Source organism: Callospermophilus lateralis, chromosome 12, assembly GCF_048772815.1.
Source record: "Callospermophilus lateralis isolate mCalLat2 chromosome 12, mCalLat2.hap1, whole genome shotgun sequence".
NCBI classification, from domain to species: Eukaryota; Metazoa; Chordata; class Mammalia; order Rodentia; family Sciuridae; genus Callospermophilus; species Callospermophilus lateralis.
In genome coordinates this window covers 26,155,610-26,176,811 of record NC_135316.1, presented here as the reverse complement: position 1 = coordinate 26,176,811, position 21,202 = coordinate 26,155,610, and the positions used below count along the sequence as shown (strand labels likewise).

General features: G+C 33.5%; 1 protein-coding gene across 1 annotated transcript in view; it reads right to left on the bottom strand.

The window, feature by feature from the left end:
• Nucleotides 1-21,202, bottom strand: part of Zmym2 (zinc finger MYM-type containing 2) — a 70,628-nt gene that overhangs the window by 7,602 nt on the left and 41,824 nt on the right. The window contains exons 10-20 of the mRNA XM_076872733.2: nucleotides 19,293-19,443; nucleotides 16,189-16,361; nucleotides 13,204-13,369; nucleotides 12,566-12,600; nucleotides 7,215-7,344; nucleotides 6,417-6,532; nucleotides 5,645-5,816; nucleotides 3,525-3,650; nucleotides 2,610-2,704; nucleotides 1,070-1,238; nucleotides 737-888 (exon numbers count right to left, since the gene is read on the bottom strand). Coding sequence (XP_076728848.2) covers nucleotides 737-888; nucleotides 1,070-1,238; nucleotides 2,610-2,704; nucleotides 3,525-3,650; nucleotides 5,645-5,816; nucleotides 6,417-6,532; nucleotides 7,215-7,344; nucleotides 12,566-12,600; nucleotides 13,204-13,369; nucleotides 16,189-16,361; nucleotides 19,293-19,443 — 1,485 coding nt within the window. The remainder of the gene's footprint in view (nucleotides 1-736; nucleotides 889-1,069; nucleotides 1,239-2,609; nucleotides 2,705-3,524; nucleotides 3,651-5,644; nucleotides 5,817-6,416; nucleotides 6,533-7,214; nucleotides 7,345-12,565; nucleotides 12,601-13,203; nucleotides 13,370-16,188; nucleotides 16,362-19,292; nucleotides 19,444-21,202) is intronic.

Below are 21,202 nucleotides of genomic sequence, written 5' to 3'. Positions count from 1 at the left end.
GACCTTTTATACACAGAGCTAAGACATTTTTTTGTACACATATAGATCAGCATGGGTCTATAGCCAGAATTATGTGAATTCATTTATTTGTAAAAGAAATAAAGTCATCATAATTATCACCTATACACTGTGGCAAATATACAACTTTGTGACCAGTGGTAAAAGATGCATGAATTTAAGCCTATCCATACCCTATTTTTTCCATTAATTCTTTTTGGTATACAGTCCTGGAGAACTTGAAAAGTTTTAGGAATATATATATATATATATATATATATATATATATATATATATATATACTGTGTTAGAATACAAACAAAAAAGTAGATGGAAAAGTCCTTTATAATATCTTGGTATTTCCAAATAAAAAACTTATTTTTCATCTTTTCCTGCGCTGGGGATCAAAACCAAGATCTCATGCATGCTAGGCAAGTGCTATGCCCCTAAACTAAATCCCTAGCTTTTTTAAAATTTTGAGACAGTCTCTCTCTAAGTTACCAAGACTGGCTCAGCCTCTCAAGTAGCTCACTTAAATGCTTATCTTTCTTGGTAAGCCAATAAAAAAGTTAACAGAAAACTATCTTTAACATGGCAAATGTGGACTTTAGGCTCCATTATTTCATGACTTTACGTAAGCCATCTCTCAATATTCTGGAAGCACATTTTCTCTCCAAAAACTACAACAATAACTTTCCTTATAAATGTTACACTTGAAAGGAGCCAACAAATTACTAACCTCCTGTATTCCAAGGCAGAGATAATAGATGCTGTCAGGTGCATAATTCTCTCCATTTGGTCGTCGGATCTCATTGACAAAATGAGCTAACCCATAGTTAAGCTCAGCTGTAGTATGAGACAGTAGATCTTCTTTTAACTTTACTGATTTAGCTAAAAAGAAATAAAAGTCAATAATTGTTATTAATTAAGTCTCACATAAGGCTAAGAAACTTCCTGAAAATGATTTATTCTTTAAAAAAATGCATTTTAGAATTGTTTTGAACTACTTACTTTTTTTAATGAAAATCAAAAGTTCAAATAGGACTTAGCAAAAATAAAATCAAACACTTACAAGATTTCAGCTCATCTAATACTAGAAGATCTTCATCAAGTTGCCTAGTTTTGACCCAGTGTTTCCAAGCATTCACACCATATGTGTATTTGAAAGGAAAGCTGCATTCTGAATTATCAGAACTATCGTCATGAGACTGGTATCCTGATACAGCTTTTCTCTTGGCTCCCTATTAGGAAGTAAAACACATGGCAAATGTGGACTTAGGCTCCATTATTTCATGACTTTACATAAGCCATCTCTCAACAAAGGCAATTTTTTTTAAAAAACATATTTATTTGCTTTAGAATTGGCTGAAATTCCTGAATCCGACAATAGATAGTTACCTAATGTCATATTTCTAAACAAATCACTTTGTACAACAAAATCAAATAAAATATCCATATGGCCAAATGATTCTAAGTATTAACTGAAGAACTTTTCAACAACTCCCCCTTATAGGGAAGGACCATTCAACTTCTTTTCACCTTTTTCCTGTTATTAGGAATTAAATCCAGGGTCTCATGCATACTAGGCAAGTGTTCTGTCACTAAGCTACATTACCAGTTCCCTCCTTTTCTTTTTTCTTTTTTTTTTTTTAAATACTGGGGATTATACTCAGGTATACTGCCTATGAGCCACATCCCCAACCCTATTTTGTATTTTATTGAGAGACAGGGTCTCATTGAGTTGCTAAGTGCCTGGCTGTTTTGAGGCTGGCTTTGAACTCGAAATCCTTCTGCCTCAGCCTCCCAAAGCCACTGATATTATAGACGTGTGCCACTGCGCCCAGCAACTTTTCACTTTTTGATGACAGTTTGCAATACAAAGTTCTTCATTTTACTTCAGTCCAATTTAATTTTTTGTCTTTTCTTTCTTGTACTTTTGGTGTAGATGCCTGCTACAAAGTCATGAAAATTCAGACCTGTGTTTTTTTCTTCTAAGAGTTTTATATTTTTAGTTATTGTGCATGGGGTCATATAAGAGTTCACCTACACCCTAAAATAAACAACTCCTTTTTCGGTTTTTTCTCTTTTGTGGGAAATTTGTGAAAACTATCTTTGTTACAGTGCCTTTTGATCTTGCCTTATGTTGTAAATCAGAAACTTGTTGATACGAACAATTACCATGTACATTAGTTTACATTACATTTTGGTTTACATGAAGAATCAAGTGTCCAGCATGTCTTTCTCTATGTTGGCCCACATACCAAAAAAACCTGACTCTCGTCCTTGTTAATTAATCTCACCAAAAGTAATAGTTAAAAAAAGGGAGTTCACTAGAAAATAGTCTAAATTCCTCTCAAAGAACTGAATTTACTTCGTTAAGCAACTAGTTTCTATTTTGACCTTATGTTAAAATAAATTTTAAATCTAAGTAGTCATAATATTTGCTCTTCGTATATGACATTGACAAACACTGCTATTACTTAGAAATAAATTCGTTAGTTTTAAACCTAAAAAGCACTCTTATCATATTCTCAAGCACACAAAATCATCACTATATCTTATGTGCCTATACAGATATTAAGTAAATGCAAGAATGATATTAAATTTTGTACCTTTTTTTTAGATCGAGGTCTGGGCTGTTCCTCATATTCTTCTCCAAAAACAGGTGGTAATAAAAACTCATTTTCCATATCAAGCTCCTCAGCAGCTGACAATTAAATCAGAAAAACTTATTTCAAATGCAAAGCCACAGGTTTCTGTTACATAAACACAGCCAACAAAGAACCTGAGAAGGTGAACAAGTATTCACACATGGAGATAAGCTGAGTTGGGATGGGGAGTAGATGAGTTGCTATACCTAACATGATCTGTGAGTTGTGATAACCGCTGTTCAGATTCCTAAAAAAACATATATATAAAGGATATCAACAGGAATTTTCAAAAATAAGTACAAAATCAGAAAAATTATTACAACCTGAAATTCAATTATAAGATCTAAAAAGTTACAGTGTAAATGTTTCAATCTATTAAATCTTCCCCAAAACAATGTTTTATACCCTACTCAATGTGTTCATTAGTCATTCATACATTTAGAAAATAAATACTGAAAAATGGAACATATTTCTTTTACAAAAGACCTGAAGTAATTTTCCCCTTAAAAGTGAATTTTCAAAAAGTCTTAAGTAGAATGTTATTTGTACTTTTTAAACACATAACTCTATTCTTTGCTCTATCTTCCAGACTTTGTATAATTCCAGAATTTTTTTTTTTAAACTCAAAGGAATCACTTTTATATCCCTACAACTCAATTCTATGCATCATTTTGAAAGCTAATTGTTAAGTTTTATTTGGGTAGAAAAGAAAAAAGATTGGGGATAGCATAGCTTAGTGGCAGAGGGAAATTCTAGTATCAAAAAAGAAAACATAATTATGAACAATAGGACAATGACGTGAACATTAAAAAAAAAAACAATGATTGCAACTACAGCTATAATCAGTTAATTCAATAATCAAAGTATTTTGAATACCTCTGGGAAAATCTATTTCAATATCCAAATCTGGTTCATACGGTACATCAGGCATGTTGGACTGTGTCTCTGAATCAGAGCTTTTAATGAGATCTGAACCAATTATATCACTTTCGATAATTACACCTGTAATTAATCCAGAATTTCATTAGAAATCAAAATAGAAAACTGCAATAGTATCTATATTGAATCTGCAAAAGAGAACTCATTTAATTATAAATGCAATACAAAAATACTTAAAAGGAAAAGGCACATACTATTTTAACATGTAAAATACTGAAAAAACTAATTTTAACTGCATGAAAACTGTCAATGTGATAAATCTGAGCTGGCCCTTTTCAAAAGTTAATAGGTGTGCTCTGATGGTAAAATAATTCCAATATGTACTGTGAAAAATCTCATCAGAAAAAACTAATGAGGGGTAAATAACTGCAATTTTCAGCTAGGTGTGGTGGCATACACCTGTAATGCCAGTGGCTTAGGAAACTGAGGCAGGAAATTCAAAGCCAGCCAACTTAGCAAGGCCCTAAGTACTCCTGGGTTCAATCTTTGGTACAAAAAAATTAAAACAAAACAAAAAAAGAAACCCTGCAATTTTCAGATACTCTTTTTGAATTCTGACCTAGAAATCTCCATTATTCAATATATGCTTATACACAACTTCTAATGTTTCAATTGCTTGAAGTTTTTGTGCTGTAATCAGTAATGCAGAGAAATGTATTTTATCCTGTACATACTACAGTATGATTAATGGTGGAAGACAGAAAGATAAATAGACACATGCACACAAATTGAAAACAAAGGTTTCAAAAATCATTTACCCGCTCTATAAAGGATTCATTGATATTCACCCCCACTTTTTTTTTTTTTTAAACTGGGGAGTGAACCCAGAGGCTCTTTACCACTGAATTACATCCCCAGTCATTTTTACTTTTAATTTTGAGAGACTTTCACTAAATTGCTTAGGGCCTCACTAAGTTGCTGAGACTGGCACTGAACTTTCGATCGTCTTTCCTCAGCCTTTCAAATTGCTGGGATTTCAGGTGTGAGCCACTGTACCTGACTCCATGTCATTAAAAATTAAAAAAAAAAAAGGAATATTGCTAACAACCCACTAAATTAATCTCACAACAACTTATCACAATGCTTCAAAAACTACTATAATTACAAAATACACTCTATATTTCGATTGTTCTCTAAGGTAAAGGGAATTAGGCATCTCATGATTCAAATAGAATGCTGGGTGTCACCAGAGGGCTAAGGATAGGAATAAACTGTGTTGTTCGAACAGAACTACACACAATACACTCACATAGAATCATGCTTACCATGTGGCAAGCAGTGTTCTAATAGAAGGTACTCGACTTATCTTAAAATAATGCAAATTATTTTTTAAGAAGAAATTAAAACAAAATTGGGGATGAGAGTTTGTATCATTTCAAAAGCTTACTGCAGATTAGTTTTATATCTATGCTGCTCTATTAACAATCATGAGTTGGTTCTAATAGTCAAACCTGTTATAATTAAAACAGGGAGCATAAACCAAGTGCAATATGTACTTTTAGCAGCTACTTGGTAGGCTGAAGCAAGAGGATTAATTAAGCCCAGGCATTTGAGCCTAAGCTGGGCAACACAGCAAGACCCCCATCATCTCAAAAGCAAATCAAAAATATAAAAATAAAAAAAGGAGCCAGGCCTAGTGGCACACACCTGTAATCCCTGTGGCTTGGGAGGCTGAGGCAGGAGGATGGTGAGTTCAAAGCCAGCCTCAGCAATAGTGAGGCACTAAGCAACTCAGTGAGACCGTGTCTCTAAATAAAATACAAAATAGGGCTGGGGATGTGGCTCAGTAGTTGAGTGCCCTGAGTTCAATTCCCACTACCCACCTCTCCACCCACCCTCCCCCCCCGCAAAAACAATCCCCAAGAGGATAAAAATTCCTGCACTGGAGACTGGGCTTGGCAGAAGAGGGTACTAAATGTAGATGGATGGTGCTGGATGTAGAATGGATCTCTTAATATAAAACACATTCTTGTTATCTTTTCTTTACTCCCATATCAAGTTGAAGTACAGTAAGACACCAAAACCCATGAACCACATATTGACATATTGTAGCTCACTATTGATGTTGGATGCCTCTGTTTTCTCCTCATCTTCATTCATCATATCTGTCATTGTAAGCAACTCTGTATCAAGAGGATCTGAAGAAACTTTGCTTTTTAGCTCCTCAACTGTAGCCGGAATTTTCTCAGTGCTATCCAATGGAGCAGGCAGAAAAACAGGAACGGGCACCTAATTAACCAAAGCATTTAATGTTAACATTACGAATGCCCCCACATTCACTTTGCTACATCATCCATTTTACAATGTCATACTGAATAAAAGCTTTGCAAAGAACACATGTCAAAACTAAGATGTTACTGTAACAGGAAAGCCCAGAATATAAACATCTACTTTTTGAAATAAAATTTTGGAGAAAATAATTTTTTAGATATTTCTGTCTCATAGGGGACAGCCAAACTCGATTGACCAGTGTTTTAAGTATTAAAAGTAATGTGAGGTGAAATATAATGTTATTTTATATGAAACTGATGTTCCAGTTTTAAACTTTATGGCTTCACAAATATTCCTTTTGAAAATGAACCCAAATATAAAACATAAATGCACAGAGCAGACAGAGACATTTGCTAAACATAAACGTCTCTCTCACGGATGCGTATACATAGATTAAACAAAAAGTATGATTACCACAAAGATTCAACCAAATCTAATTGTTGAAGAAAGGTAAACATGGTTTAACCAGCTTCATTAAGCTAATAATTCCAACTACATTACTTTCTAACCCATGCCTGATAAAAATCTAAAAAAAAAAGAGCTTAAAATCTGACTTACAGGAACAGGAACTGTAGTAGGAACAGGAATATTCTGGCTGTACATGTGCATAGGTACTGGGATATACACAGGCACGGGAATAGGCACTGGAACATATTCTGTCTTCCAATTATCATCTAAAAACAATGCACATATGTAAAAAACAATGTTAACTGGCACTTAATCACAGCTGCTCAATGTTAAACTAATTAGACAAAGAAAAATTTAACTATCATCCATTTAAAAGAAATTCCTAGTTTTTATAAGATTGCTTAAAAACAACAAAACAGAAAACAGAAACCATTTTTAACTTAGAAAAAAGAGAAACTATTTTGTTTCATATTTGGTTAAAGAAAGAAAGAAAAAAAAAAAAACTTTAAAAGCAATATAAATCCAGGCACTCTACTAGCCTGTCCTGCTGTCCCCACCAATTAAACAATTAAACTATAGACTACATAGTAAATTTGATGAAAAAATATATTTTTTGATTATTTCATTTCTTTCTGATAGGAAAGAAAGTTACCATTATAGACCATAAAGAGATGACTTCTCAGACGTAACAACACAATTTCAGCAGGTCCAAGAAAATTTGTTGTGGTATTTTTTCACTTTTGACATTGTATCAGATTGGTTAGTCATAAATTATTTTAAATGATGCTACATTCAAAGTAATATTCAAAATTAGGTAAGCAAAAATCAAAATAAAACAATGAAATGACCCAAGATTTTCTCTGTAGCCTATCATTTTGGGGCAAGGGGACATATCATTCAAGTGAGTTTTGAAGTATAAGGAAGCATATATGTCAAAATTTAAGTTACCTGTCTGACAAGATTTGGTCTGCATGTGAGGCTTACAGTAAGTAGCTTTTGTCATTGTTAAAGGTTTGCAAAGAACTGCTTTGTTCTTCATCTCTTTGTTTGGTGTTGGAGAAGGGGGTGGTGCTGAACCCTAAATAGAAGCAAAGAGAAACATTTCACTTTTTCCTCTATTTTTCATTACTCTTGAGTTAATGAATATCTGATTTCTACATCCAAAGATGGAACACACAAAAGTCAAGGGGGATAATGAAATTATACTATTCATACTAAGTTCACAAGTTTTAATCTGGGAAGATCAATGTGAATCTATCCTAACAACTGATAAAGTTATAGGAATTATTAAGTCTGTAGGTCTCACTTTCAAATGATATCATCAGCAAGCTTTTAGGAAAATATGAAAAGACAACACTATTTGAGGTGCAAAATCATAGCTGTAAACCTATACTGTGAAAATAATTAGACTCTTCAATATATCTTAATAAACGTTCTTACAGTTATAATGGCTGATATTCTAGCTTCTTCTAATTACAAAAAGCTTAATATGATACTAAATTTGAAATGTAAGAAACACAATGCAAAGAATTACCACAGGAATTGTCAAACTTTAAGTTGTGTATTTCCCAAGAACTGCAACGTTAGAAACTACATCTAAAGATCTACCCATAGGGACTAATGGTAAAGTATTATTCATACCACCTATATTAAGGAGGGAAAGTAAATACAGAATACTAATGCAGCCAATCCTAATTATTCAGGGTACTTATGTTCTATATAGTTGCCCTGAATGCTGAATTGGTGAATATTAAACTGCTGCTACAAAGAGGAATGCAAGGTTACCAAAGCACATTTTCATCAACTATTCAATACTTAACCTTGCTTAAAGACACTTTAATATGGACTAAGGCATTATCCAACAATAAAATTTTGAATGCAAAGTTTTCACCGTAAGATAGTGTTCAATTTCTAGAGTGAAGCAGTTGTGGAAAGAATCCCAAAATACTTCAGACACCATCCATGCCTTTTCATCCTACCTTCTATGGTAGGACATACAACTCAGGTTTTCCTCTTGAAGTGTTTTTAACCTCTGTATGTCATTGGGGGTTTGTACTTAAAAGTTGTTCTTGGCATTGGTACACAATGGCAAAGTTGTACAAAACTGAATTATTTAAAGCCAAGGGTTTTGAAGACTATTTTCAGGTTTGTTGCCAACAACCTTGTAAAAAAACAAGCCAGTCTCATTAGTATTGAAAACTAGTTCTCCCACATAACCCTTATACTGTATAACATTTAGATAGTAGATGTAGTGTACTGATCCAAAGAACCCACCTCATCTTCAAGTTCAATTCTTAACATGTTTCAAACTGAAAAGCTCACGATGTTGCAACAATGTTATTTGCTAAGCTTTTTGTAATGGGTCATTATCTCATATATCCACAAATTTTGTTGCAGTAGGTGTTACTTCAGCTTTTGGAGTGATTGGCAAATTTGTTCTTCCTTTCTCTGGTTGTACTGTTGATTCATTAATACTGAATTCATATCAATTGCATTCTAACTTATGCCTGAATGAGACTTATTATCTAATACACATATTTTCTCCATAACAGACATTACAGCTTTCTTGTATTCAGGGATACTTGATAGCACTTCCACATCATACTTGTGGGCCCTGGGAAATAGCAAAATTACAAACAAAAAGCACCAAAAAAATAAAGCACTAATTAAATTGTAAAAAGGACATTTGTGCACAACATGAGAGCTGAAATGGGAAGGCACAGCATTTTCTTGATCTATCTCAACTGGAACACATGTTATCAGGTGACTTAAAATTTTTTCTGCAAATGATTCTCAAAGGACACTACATATTAATTTAGGATTACAAGAAAATTCTGCAAAATAGACAAATTCACAAATACAGAACCACAAAAAATGAAGATTGATCATACTTAAAAATTTTTTATCTGTGACTTCTTCCAGCCCTCCTACGAAGGTCTTTGTTACTGTGGACTGAACCCAGGGGTGCTTAACCATTGAGCCCTTTTTATTTTTTTGAGACAGAGTCTCACTTAAGCTGCTTGCTTAGGTCCTTGCTAAGCTGTTGAGGTTGGCCTCAAACTCGTGATCCTCCCGAGTCACTGGAATTACAGGTATATACCATCATGCCCCACTGTGAGGGTTTTGGTGTTTTTTTTTTTTTTTTTTTTTTTTTTTTGAGGTATAGAAGAATGTGAACCATTTATATAGCAGGTAGCCCATTAATTACAAATTAGTTACAAATAATATATATGACCAAGGAGGCTGGCACAAAGATGAACTTATGCCAGATTTATCAAATGTACTAATCAGGTCTAAGAGAGTTCTGCACAAGGAGCTAGTGAACTTGGTGCTAACACTACTGCTGTGGAGACCTGGGGCAAGTCAACCTCCTGTGCCTTGAGCTCTTTGATTTTATACTTGAGAGGAAAAACTTACCAAAAGTATTTACTATATACCAGGCACTGGGTAAACTTTTTCTAACTGAAATAACAGGGAAGTCCCAAATCACAAATGTCCTAATGTTCCACCCTTACCATTCTGCAAATATTACTTCATATCAATGAACTATGTTACCTGATGAAAAAACATAGACTCCACCTCTGTTGTAGAATATACTTTGCTTTACTGCTTGTCTACAAGTGGGATCTATACCTACTTATGCTGAATATGGAAGGATCCAAACTAATGAAAATTATAATGACAAAATCTACCATCTGTTGAGCACCTGTTATGTGTCAGGAACTATGTAAAACAGCAAAATCTTATTTCATCATTTTAAACACTGGAAGAGGCAGGTCTCTATCACTACCATTTTAAAGATGAGGAAACAGGGGATTAGGCGTTACATATCTGTCAAGGGTCACAAAGTTAAAAAGTTCTGAAATTAGAATTCGGATAGATTCATCTGATGTGAAAGCCGATGTTATTAACCACCATACATACTACTACTATGAGGTCTAAAACAAAACAGCTACAATGTTCAGTATTAGTATGTGACAAACCTGACATGGGTACAATTTTCATCTTGATCTTACAAATAAGGAAACAAACACTAAAATTACTGGCCGCAAAATTATCTAGCTACACTTTGAGGCATATGGGTGCATATTCCAAAGGTTTACAAAGGAAAAATAGAAGGGCACTTAATAATATAAATGCAATAGTCACAATGGCACCCTGACTTTCCTTCCTCTTCAAAAATGCACCCCCCCATCTCTGTCATAAAATGCAATTTAAATGCTGTGGGCAGAGAATGATGTTTAACATTGTGCTGGGAGAAATCATTTCTTGGAACCTTGGTCAAAACCTTGCACCTCTGAAACACAGTTGAAGAAGTGCCTAATTGGCTGACTGCACAAAGACAAAAAATAAAAGCTGAGCAAGGTAATCCTAGCAAATGAGGTAGGCTAAAGCAGGAGGATCACATGAAAGTTCAAGGCCAGCCTTGGCAACTCAGTGAAACTGCCTCAAAATAAAAAGGGCTAGGAATGTAGCTCAGTGGTAGAGCACTTGCCTAGCATATGCAAGGCCTTGGGTTCAACCAGCAGGACCATTTAAAAAAGGAGGTGGGGGAGAGGAAAAATCATTTTTATATTCTTTATCAAGGGTGAAAATACCTGGTGTTAACACCAGATAATTCAACTGAATACTTCTGATTCTCTGACTTAAAAATGTTATTTCACAAGGAGTAGAAAGGGGAAAGCAAAGAGAAAAAAGCACCCTTGCTTTTCTAGGACTACATCCAGTTATTAATATCAAAATAAACACTGAACAGAATGAATGTAAAAACACTAATCTTTCATCTATAGTCTATAGTATGGTGGAGGGGGCCGATTTCAAATCCCTTATATAAATATAAACTGCTGTATTTGTCTAAAACCTAACACATCCTCCCACGTACTTTAAATCATCAAGATCTTATAATATAAAATACAGTGTAAATGCTATATAAATAATTGTTATACTATTTTGTTTGGGGAATAAGGGAAGGGAAAAAAATGTTTGTGCATGTTCAACACAGACACAACCAGCATATGCCTAACTATACAGTGCAAGACAACAGGCAAACAATACTGGAGTACTAGAGAGAGACAAAGTATCTAGGAAATGATAGGAGGCTATAGCATGGTGTGCCTACAACATCATTTCATTCATGTGAATTCAGCAGAATGTCTGGCATATGGCAATTTTGTTTCTTGAAACTTTCTGGAATTCTCCATTATTTTCAATCCTAGTTTGATGGAATCTGTAGATAGGGAACCCAAGGATATAGAAGGTCCATTGTGTATGGTGATTCTCAATCTCTGCTTACATATTAGAATCACCTGAACAACTTTTCTAAAATAAGAATTTCTGGGTTGGAAACAAGATATTAGAAGTCCTTGAAAACCTACTAGGTGATTCTTACTATAGCCAGGAACTAAAAACTAAAACCACTCACTCATCTAGTCTTTTTTACCACAACAAGCACTAGCCCAGAGACTAATTATGATGCCAATTAGTGATGACTAATGCATGAAAGGCTTCCCTTTGAATAAAGATGCTAGAAATTCCAGTAGACAAAGCATTAAAGAGACAGTGCCTCTGTTCTTCAAAGTGTGGCAAAAGCATTACTTTTGCTCTTCAGCAGTCAATACAAACAAAAGGCCACTTTCAATTACAAAACTCACAGTAATACCAGAGCAGAATTTGATGCAACACCAAAAAGGGAGAGGGAAAAAAAAAAAGACTAAATACAAGATAAAGTGGGAGGAGGAATAAAAGGACACATGGTATATTTCTCAAATTTAAAAACTCACAGATCCTAACACCAACATAGATCATCCAGATCTCTACTTTAAAAATACATTATCTGGTTCAGTCTATCCTTTCAGTCTCACTTTCTATCATTTAATCAAACACCCACTTCCAAGGTTGGCCCCAATGTATAGTTTTGTCAAATACATGTGTGCTGTGCACATTACTATTCCTCCTACTTTTCATACTATCTACCTGAGAATCTCCTATCCATCTGTTTGCAGTCAGCTTATTTATTCTTTGGGAACCATATATAGCCCATCATCTCAAGCATATATTATAAGAACTTCAACTCAAATGCCAGTGATATGTCTGTCTTCCTCCTATGGCAAGAGGCTGGAATTAATTCCACTTCTGTTTCCTAGTATGTATGAAAGTCTCTGGTATCAGCTGAATATTTCCAATGTCTCAACAAAGGAAATAAGAATAGCTTATTATTATAATCACATTACATTGCCCTAATTATTTTTTCCTAACATTATAATATCACAAACTGAACATTCTATTTAAGCAATACTTACTGTCATTTTGGTTCTGGATGTCTGACAGCCCTGATCTAAAAAAGTAAACAAACAAACAAAAAAACTTAAATAAGACAAATATCATTTTAGAATTGAAGATGTTACTGAAGAAAATATTTAAAATTAGTTTAAGAATTTAAAATTTAAGTAGAAAGTATAGTAATACAGATTTACTAGGTAGTTAACTCTTTTCTCATTTTTCCACCTCTGAATATAACTGCTTTGGGGAAAATCCTGTTTGTAGATGTAGTTCTTAAATAAAATAAAAAGTAATAGCTTTTAGAGGGATTTTGTTCCATTCTGCCTACCCCCGGCACATATAATTTGATAAATCTGTTTTCATTTAAAGTTACAAAATGCCACATGGTTGATAGGTGATTTTTTAAAATTTTTGTTATAATTTTATTCAGCTTCTCTCTGGTCCAACTAGGCCCTATTTTTTTCAACTAGCAAGAAATAAACCGTATCTATTAAAATATCACATGGGGTTCCTCCTTCTAGAAAAACCATGGAATTTAAGTTGCTATTAAGCCATCTCCAAAATCAACTATTCATTATCAGTGCTTTAGATTCATTCAACACTAAAAAAATAAACTGATACACAGGATTTTAAAGTTCCCACCTAAATTAGTACATACCATAATGTAAGTTTTCAGGTCCTTTCTGAGTTGTCATGTTGGGTTCATTTTGTTGACAATAAAAACGTAACAAGCAGTGTTGATCACAAAAGTGTTTCATTTCCCCACGCCACTGCACTCGCTCTTTAAGAGTTCCTTGAGATTTACAACAGTCACACCTTGCAGCCTTGAATTAAAAAGAAATGACTTCAGATGTTTAAAATACCACACATACAAATTTATCAATGATTATTGTCAAATGTGACAAAATAATCTGATAAAGAAAAAATATCAAGTCATACCAACAATAAAATTCTCTCTCACACACACATACACACACACACAAAAAAAGGAAAAAATTGGAGTCATTCTCTAACTGATAGTAAAGTCCCTACATTTACCATAAGTCAAGACTAGGATTATAAAGATGGATAACTAACATACCAAATTAATACAATCCATTTCATTATTTTTAAATAATTTAGAGGGCCTTAATAATAGATTAGTAAATACTCCTATAATTATATTAATTTGAAATTTTCTAATTAGTTAACAGATTTCCTAGCTTATTTGTACAAGACCAGAGTAAGCTCTTCTGATGGGAAAATTAGAAATATTAATTTTAAGTATTTTAGTTTTTTAAGTTTAATGAAAATGTAAAAAGTTAACATACTGATTTAATATTAATAACAAGATCTTTATTTTAAAAAATAACTAGTTAAACCAGCCTGATCTACATCTAGCAATCAGCCCCACATGGTTCACAGTTTAACATAAAAGGCGGGGGGGAGGGGGGAGGGGACACTGAAATTCATACACAATTACACTTTATAATGCCGAATCCAATAATCTAGGGACAGATATTTTTATTTTTATTTTATAAATTTATCTCTAGATTTTGTCCATGTTCATACTTAACAAACATCTTTGTCAATAAACGGACCAAAAGATAAAAGTAATTAATTTCAAATATGGTTCTTTTCATAATTGTTTCTGATCTAGAAATAAATTACTATAAATTTTAAAACTGATCTCCAGTTTAACTAATAACTAAGAAATTGATAGAGCAACAAATATTAAATATTCTGTAATTCCTAATAATTGTGGCTGTGGCTTTTCATGATTGCTTTAAATAATCTAGAGTTTTATGCTGTGGGTTTTGAAATCTCTTTGTTTCAGATAAAGTTCTATAAATAAATATTTTATTAAAATTCCTAGTCAGGAGGGCTGGGGATGTAGGGTCAATGGTAGAGTACTTGTTTAGTATTATGTGAGGCTCCTAGCTATAAAATAAATAAATACAACCCCCTGTGCTGCTAAATAAATACATATATACAACATACTAAATATTGGAGAGAAAGGTACATTTGTGTGCATAAAACTAAGTTTAAGACCTTCAAAGAAACATTTTATTGCACAAATACTACCTACAATAAGAACAAACCACTGGTTTAGACACTTACACAAATGAAAGTGACACAATGTGACTTTGTCCTCTCTGTATTTAAAATTTGAACCTGAACTTTAAGAATTCATTCATTCAGAAGCAGGAGTAAAATAATGAAGTAATTTAAAAAAAAAAAAAAAAAAACCAAAATTCTCATTTTACCTCTGGCAAGTTATCTTTCTTTTTATTCATAAAATATCAGTTAATTTGGTTTTAGATATTCAATCGTTTTAACATTAATCAACTTTCATAATGTGAACTAAATAGCAATTTTATTGTTTGTTTCTGTAGAGATATCTATCACAATTTTGAAGTCATGGTATCTATCATCACATGCAGCTGCACATGGAGCTTTAGCATTGATATGGCTTTCCATGTTATCAACATAGGAAAATTAATACTTTTTTCTTGGTTAATATCCAACCACCCAAGTCCAAATTTATATTCATTTTCTTATATACACACATACACACACACACACACACACAAACAAACAAAAAAAACACAAGAAAAAACTAATATAGTGGGCCAAAGGGGACTTAAAGTCTGACTTTTTAAAAGTAGATTTTCATACAAATTACAGTAAATAATTTTTAATATTAAAGAAAAAAGTAGATTTTCATAACACACAAGAGTTGGGGAATATGATGCTAAATGAAGTTAGCCAATCCCCCCAAACCAAATGCCGAATGTTTTTTCTGATATAAGGAGGCTGATTCATAGTGGGGTTGGAAGAAGGAGCATGGGAGGATTAGAGAAACTCTAGATAGTGCAAAGGGATGGGAAGGAAAGGGAGGGGGCAAAAGGGTAGGAAAGTTGATGGAATGAGATAGACATCATTAGCCTAACTACAAGTATAAAGACACAAATGGTGTGAATATAATTTGTATACACCCAGATATGAAAAAATGTGCTCTATATGTGTAATATGAACTGTAATGCATTCTGTCACATATATCAAATTTGGGTTGTGGCTCCGTGTTAGGGCATTTGCTTAGCATGGATGAGGCACTGGGTTCGATCCTGAAGACTACATAAAAATAAAGTCACAGTGTCCATCTATAACTAAAGTGTGTGTGTGTGTGTGTGTGTGTGTGTGTGTGTGTATTTTTTAATTTATTTGTTTGTTTGTTTATTTATTTATTTTTAATGCTATAGCAAGTTATAAAGAACTAAAATGCAAAATAATGTTTTGTTTTGTTTGGCAGGGAAGAGTATTGAACCTAGAGGTGCTTAACCACTGAGCCATATCCCCCAGATATGAGACAGGATCTCATGGAGTTGCTTAGGGCCTCGATAAATTACTGAAGCTGCCTTTGAACTTACAATCCTCCTGCCTCAGCCTCCTAAAATGCTGGATTACAGGCGTGCACCACCACACCCGGCTGAAATGCAAAATAATTTTAATGAAAAGTATCCAGGACTGGGCCTAAAATTTGTAGATTTTAAAAATAAATGTTACTATATTTATAACTACAATATTTATTAAGGTAGTTTGTTAAAAAACTGGGCAAAGTCTGAATTTATTGCCCAAGTAATAAAAATCTAGATTTACTTGCCTTATAGTACCAATCCTGAAATTTTTTACAACAGTCTTCACTGCAGAAATCTCTCACAACACCATCAAGTTCTTTAGTTGCTCCCTTCTTACACAGCTGAGAACAATAGTTGCAGGTAACACACCTTAATCCTAAACGCCTTGCAAAATCCTGTTTGTATAATAGTTTGCAGCCTGAAAAATATAAGTTTTAAATATTAAAACAAAAAACACATGAAAAGTAGATCATTAGTTTTAGGAAGTGTCTAATAATTCACATATAAGTCCTTTCTCTCCCAACTCCCAATCAAAACTCTAAAATCTATCAACACCAACCTATAAAAACTGGAATAGAATATGGAATATTCTATTATTATAATATTCTATTATTCAAAAACATTTAATGTGTTGGTTCAAACAATACTTTAAGATATTAAAATCTAGTAATATCTCAGAACTAGTTTTTAAAATTTTTTTAGTTGTTGATGGATCTTTATTTTATTCATTTATTTTTATGTGGTGCTGAGAACTGAACCAGTGCCTCACACATGTGAAGCAAGTGCTCTATAACTGAGCCACAACCCCAGCTCGGAACTATTTTTATTTGCTCCATTAAATAGAATCTAAGTATCAGAGAAAGCAAAACACAAACAAGCATTTTAGAGAAATGAATAATGTGGAGTGCTAACAGGCTCCAAGTAAATTTACAGACATGTTCAGCTAGCTAGGTAAGCATTTTAGTCAAATTTTCTAGCTTACCTGTTACCCTACATCAATCCTTCCAAGAACTACAAATGGTTTACTGACTTGTCCAGAGAAAATCCTATTATCTATTCTCTTAATGAAATAACTTCTTTTACTTAATGCATAAAAGTATTAAGAATTTTCACAAATCTAATAAATGCCCTATAATATCTGAGGATTAAATAATCTTCCATACTTGCACTCATGACTGTGCTACGTAAGTAGAATGACTTTTTATTCATTTATGTATCTAATGAAATCCTACCCATCCTATAACAACAAGCACAAAGGACACCTCTACAACAAATTGTCCTCAACTTAGTTTTAAATTATCTTTCCTACTTGTGAACATGAATTGCAATTTTTTTTGTTTTTGTCTTTGGGGTTTTCTTGTTTGGGTTTGGTTTTTTGTCTCTTGTTTTTTATTTTAGGTACTGGGGATTGAACCCAGAGGCATTTAACAACTGAGCCTCATCCACCCCCACCCCCCCACCCTCCACTTTTTTGGATAGGGTCTCACTAAATTCCTCAGAAGCTTGCCAAGTTTCTGAAGCTGGCTTCACCATCCTCCTGCCTCAGCCTCCCAAACTGCTGGGATTGCAGGTGTGCGTCACCACACCTGGCATAAACTGTAATTTTTTATGTAATAAATTTTCAATCATTAATGTATTAAGACTTTTCTGTTATTTTTTAATTACTTCAAAGTACTTTTAAAAATTTACCTTTATTTACTTTATCTACTTAGATTTTGGTGGTAATACTAGGTGTGTTACTTCTGAGGTTTCAGCAGAAAACTAGGTAGAGTAAGAGAAAGCAAAAAATGGCATTTCACAGGGGAAAAAAAAAACCAGATCCTTTTTAACTTCTTATTACCCATCTAAAATCTTAAGTCCTTCCAATAGAAAATTATGCTCTTACATGTCAATCATCAGTCTGCTACTCTCTAATAATTTTAGTAAAATACATATGGAATGTAAGTTCATTGACGTATGTGAAAAATTAGCATCAATGTGTTCAGACCTGTGAACCAGGAAGACTGTTATTGCACAAAAACTTAGGTGTAAAAAGAAAAATTTAGAATTAATCTTAATATTTTAGGATTTATCATTTTTCATTATACCTTCATTCTTAAACAGTATTAAACATGGTTGCCTTTAATTCTAGGTGAAATGTACCAATTAAACCTAAATAGAATGCCTTATTTTATATATAGTACCTTCTTCCAAACATAAAATATTAGATGTGAAAAGTATATATAATTGGTGCCACTAGTTGAATGGCCTCATAAATCTTACTGACTTTTCATTCCCTACTGCTAGCATCAAGAATTTTTCAACCTTTCTCTTGCCCCAAACTAATAATAGAAATCCATAGAATAAATAGATCTAGAAAAAAAAAAATCATCACTGGAAAACATTAGGTAAAGATAGAAGATAGGAAAGCTAACAGCTCAGTGACTTGAGCCAAAGACAGAATAAAAAGTGAAAGCCAGCTTAGAATAAGAATGTGACATTTGAGAAATACATGACAAGAGCACAAAAAACCCACAGCTATAATCCTGGTTCATATCTCTGGAAAGGCAGGTTTAGAGTTCATTTCTATAATCTGCTGCCTGGCACCAGAGCAGCAAAAAGTAAAGAAGAGAAGAAAGGAAATTCTTGAATATGCCTATAACAGAACCCAGAATATCTCCCAGGCAACCCAAATTAAAAACTTAAAATTTTCCCACTGTAATGCTGTTGCTGTAAAAATGTGGATTTTTTTCTCTCAGATTAAGTGTTCCTTATCTGAAATACCTAAGGACCAATTGGGTTTCAGGTTTTAGCGTTTGTTTGTTTTACTATTCTCAGATTTTACTGAGCTTCTCTAATACAAAAATCCAAAATCTGAACTACTCCAAAATCCAAAATTTTAGGAGCATCATGTTGACACTTTTTTGAATTTCAGATTTTCAGATTAGGGATGTTCAACCTATATATTGAAAACCTTTGAAGGCTAGGAAGTAAAAAAAAAAAAAAAAGCCAGGTAGGCACATGAAACTAATGAACAACTGTTCTAATTCACTTAGAAAACAAACTTTCAGGCCACAATGTATAGGTTCAGAGATGGCATGGTATCATAATGCTTATATTTGATTCTCAAAACTTCCTTGTAATGAAAAAGTGGTTACCAACATTTTAGAGAGAAAACCTTGAGGCCCAGAGGTCTAAAATACATATAGAATATAACAAAATAAGTAAAAAGTAAATTCAATTTTTTTTGTTCAGCTATATTAAAAATTGTGCAGCTGGACATAGGTACTCATATATTTTTAAAAATACTTTGGCAAAAAAAACCATTAAATATCAATAAAGTTATGAACAACACTGTATATACACTTGCCTTCACTACAGAAAGGTCTCTTAACGCCAGAGAAATTTACTGTTTCATGAAGAGTCTTCTCCTCTTGACAGTATTCGCAATATGTAACTATGCAATGCAACTTCTTATAGTCATCTGAACAAGTTTTGCTGCAGAACTGATGCACTTTGTTCTAAATGCACAATGGGAACCTTGGTGAGTATATGACAACCACCTCAATAACAAATTTCAGAAATAAACAAGCTACTTTTATAGAAACAAAGTTAAATCATTTAACCTATTTTAATATAGTATCCTTGGGTATACATTTCCTATAGGCCACAGACACCTAGTTTAACCAATTCACTGCTAAATATAAAACAGCTCTACAAAATTCAACACCATTAATCACACTGAAATAGTGAAAGTATCACTATAATAAGATGGCAATCTGATATTTCTAACAGAATTTGATAAACAGGAAGGAAATAGAACATGAGTAAGTTACAGAAAGATGAGAATTATGGTACTGATAACATTTTCAGTCAAAAAGAGATTTTTTTTTTTAGTAGATTCAATCACCTTTCTGTCACACCATGATACATTCCTGTAACAGATCTATCACAGCCAAAGTATTCAATTTGGTGCTATCCCATTATGTGCTGTGAAACTTGAGACTGAGTTGGTTTTTCCTTGATTAGAACACAATTTACTAATTATTATTTATCCTGGCCCCAAACCCATAATAGCCAAAGCTACTTTTCAAATACCCAGTCAGGTAGTTATAAACAAATGAAAGCTTCCCAGAGGCAGGTTTTTTTTCCTCCCATTATTAGTGGAGGATACAGGTTACGTCTAAAACATCTACCTAAGAAATCTAAAGATCAAAATAAGCAAGGTGAAAGAGCCTAGGTATAAACTCAAAATAGTTAAGATAATCATCCATGGAAAGTTGCACCCCACCTCCCACCAAAAACAAGTTGCCCCATTATAAATATATAACTCATAAGAGGAAAAAGGCAACAAAGAAATCACAACTGCCAACATGGAATAAGTAGCAGCAAGGGGCACTGAACTCTCGACATCCTGAAGGACAAGACAAGCTCTCCTTCAGCCTGCTTTCAACACTTGCATCCATGTAAATAAAAGCAACACACAAGATTCCAAAAGTTGGGGAGCACTAACAGGTACATGGTGGGAAGGACCTCATTTTCATCTAGTATTAACAAATTCAATCTAAGATCTTCATGTCCTACCTGACAATATTTTATGTCCTTACTAATTGCTTTCCTCATTCCCTCATTCCTTTATTCTCTCTTCTTGGGTCTTCAACACTTTTTCTGCTATTACTTAAAGGGGGTATTAATGCTAAAAATCATCACTGGATGCCAACAACAGTCTCAAAAAACCAACTGATTTAAATGCTCCAGAGAAGCACCAAACAAAATAATAAACTAAAAAAATTTCTAGGCACTGAAGTGATGAAATTTCAGATTTCCAACTACTTTAGAAATCACAAAGTTCAGTTTTGGGTACCATTTTTCACCTAAGACTTCAGATACTGAGTGACCTGCCAACAATTACTAGTAAATTTTTCCTCAAGGCAATCCGTTGTTAGTTCTAAATCTTGTGCACCGTTTTATTACTACCTTCCACCCCATACTGTCCTCAAAAGAATGAAAAGAAAGGAAGACCAAAGGTAAGCTTTGCTCAAGAAACCAATGGGCAATCACAGCAGCTTTGTCCATTTATCCATCTCCTATTGCCCCTTATGGAAATAAAAATCATTCTCAGAGGTGCTAATGGCAAAAGGACACAGGCAAAGTTAAATTAAGTACACGGATAAAGGTACCAGTGATAAGGAAGGGAAAATAATGTTAAGACCCATACTCCTCTATTCTTTTATGGAAACAATTCATACAACATTAAATGACAATGTGGTATGACTAACA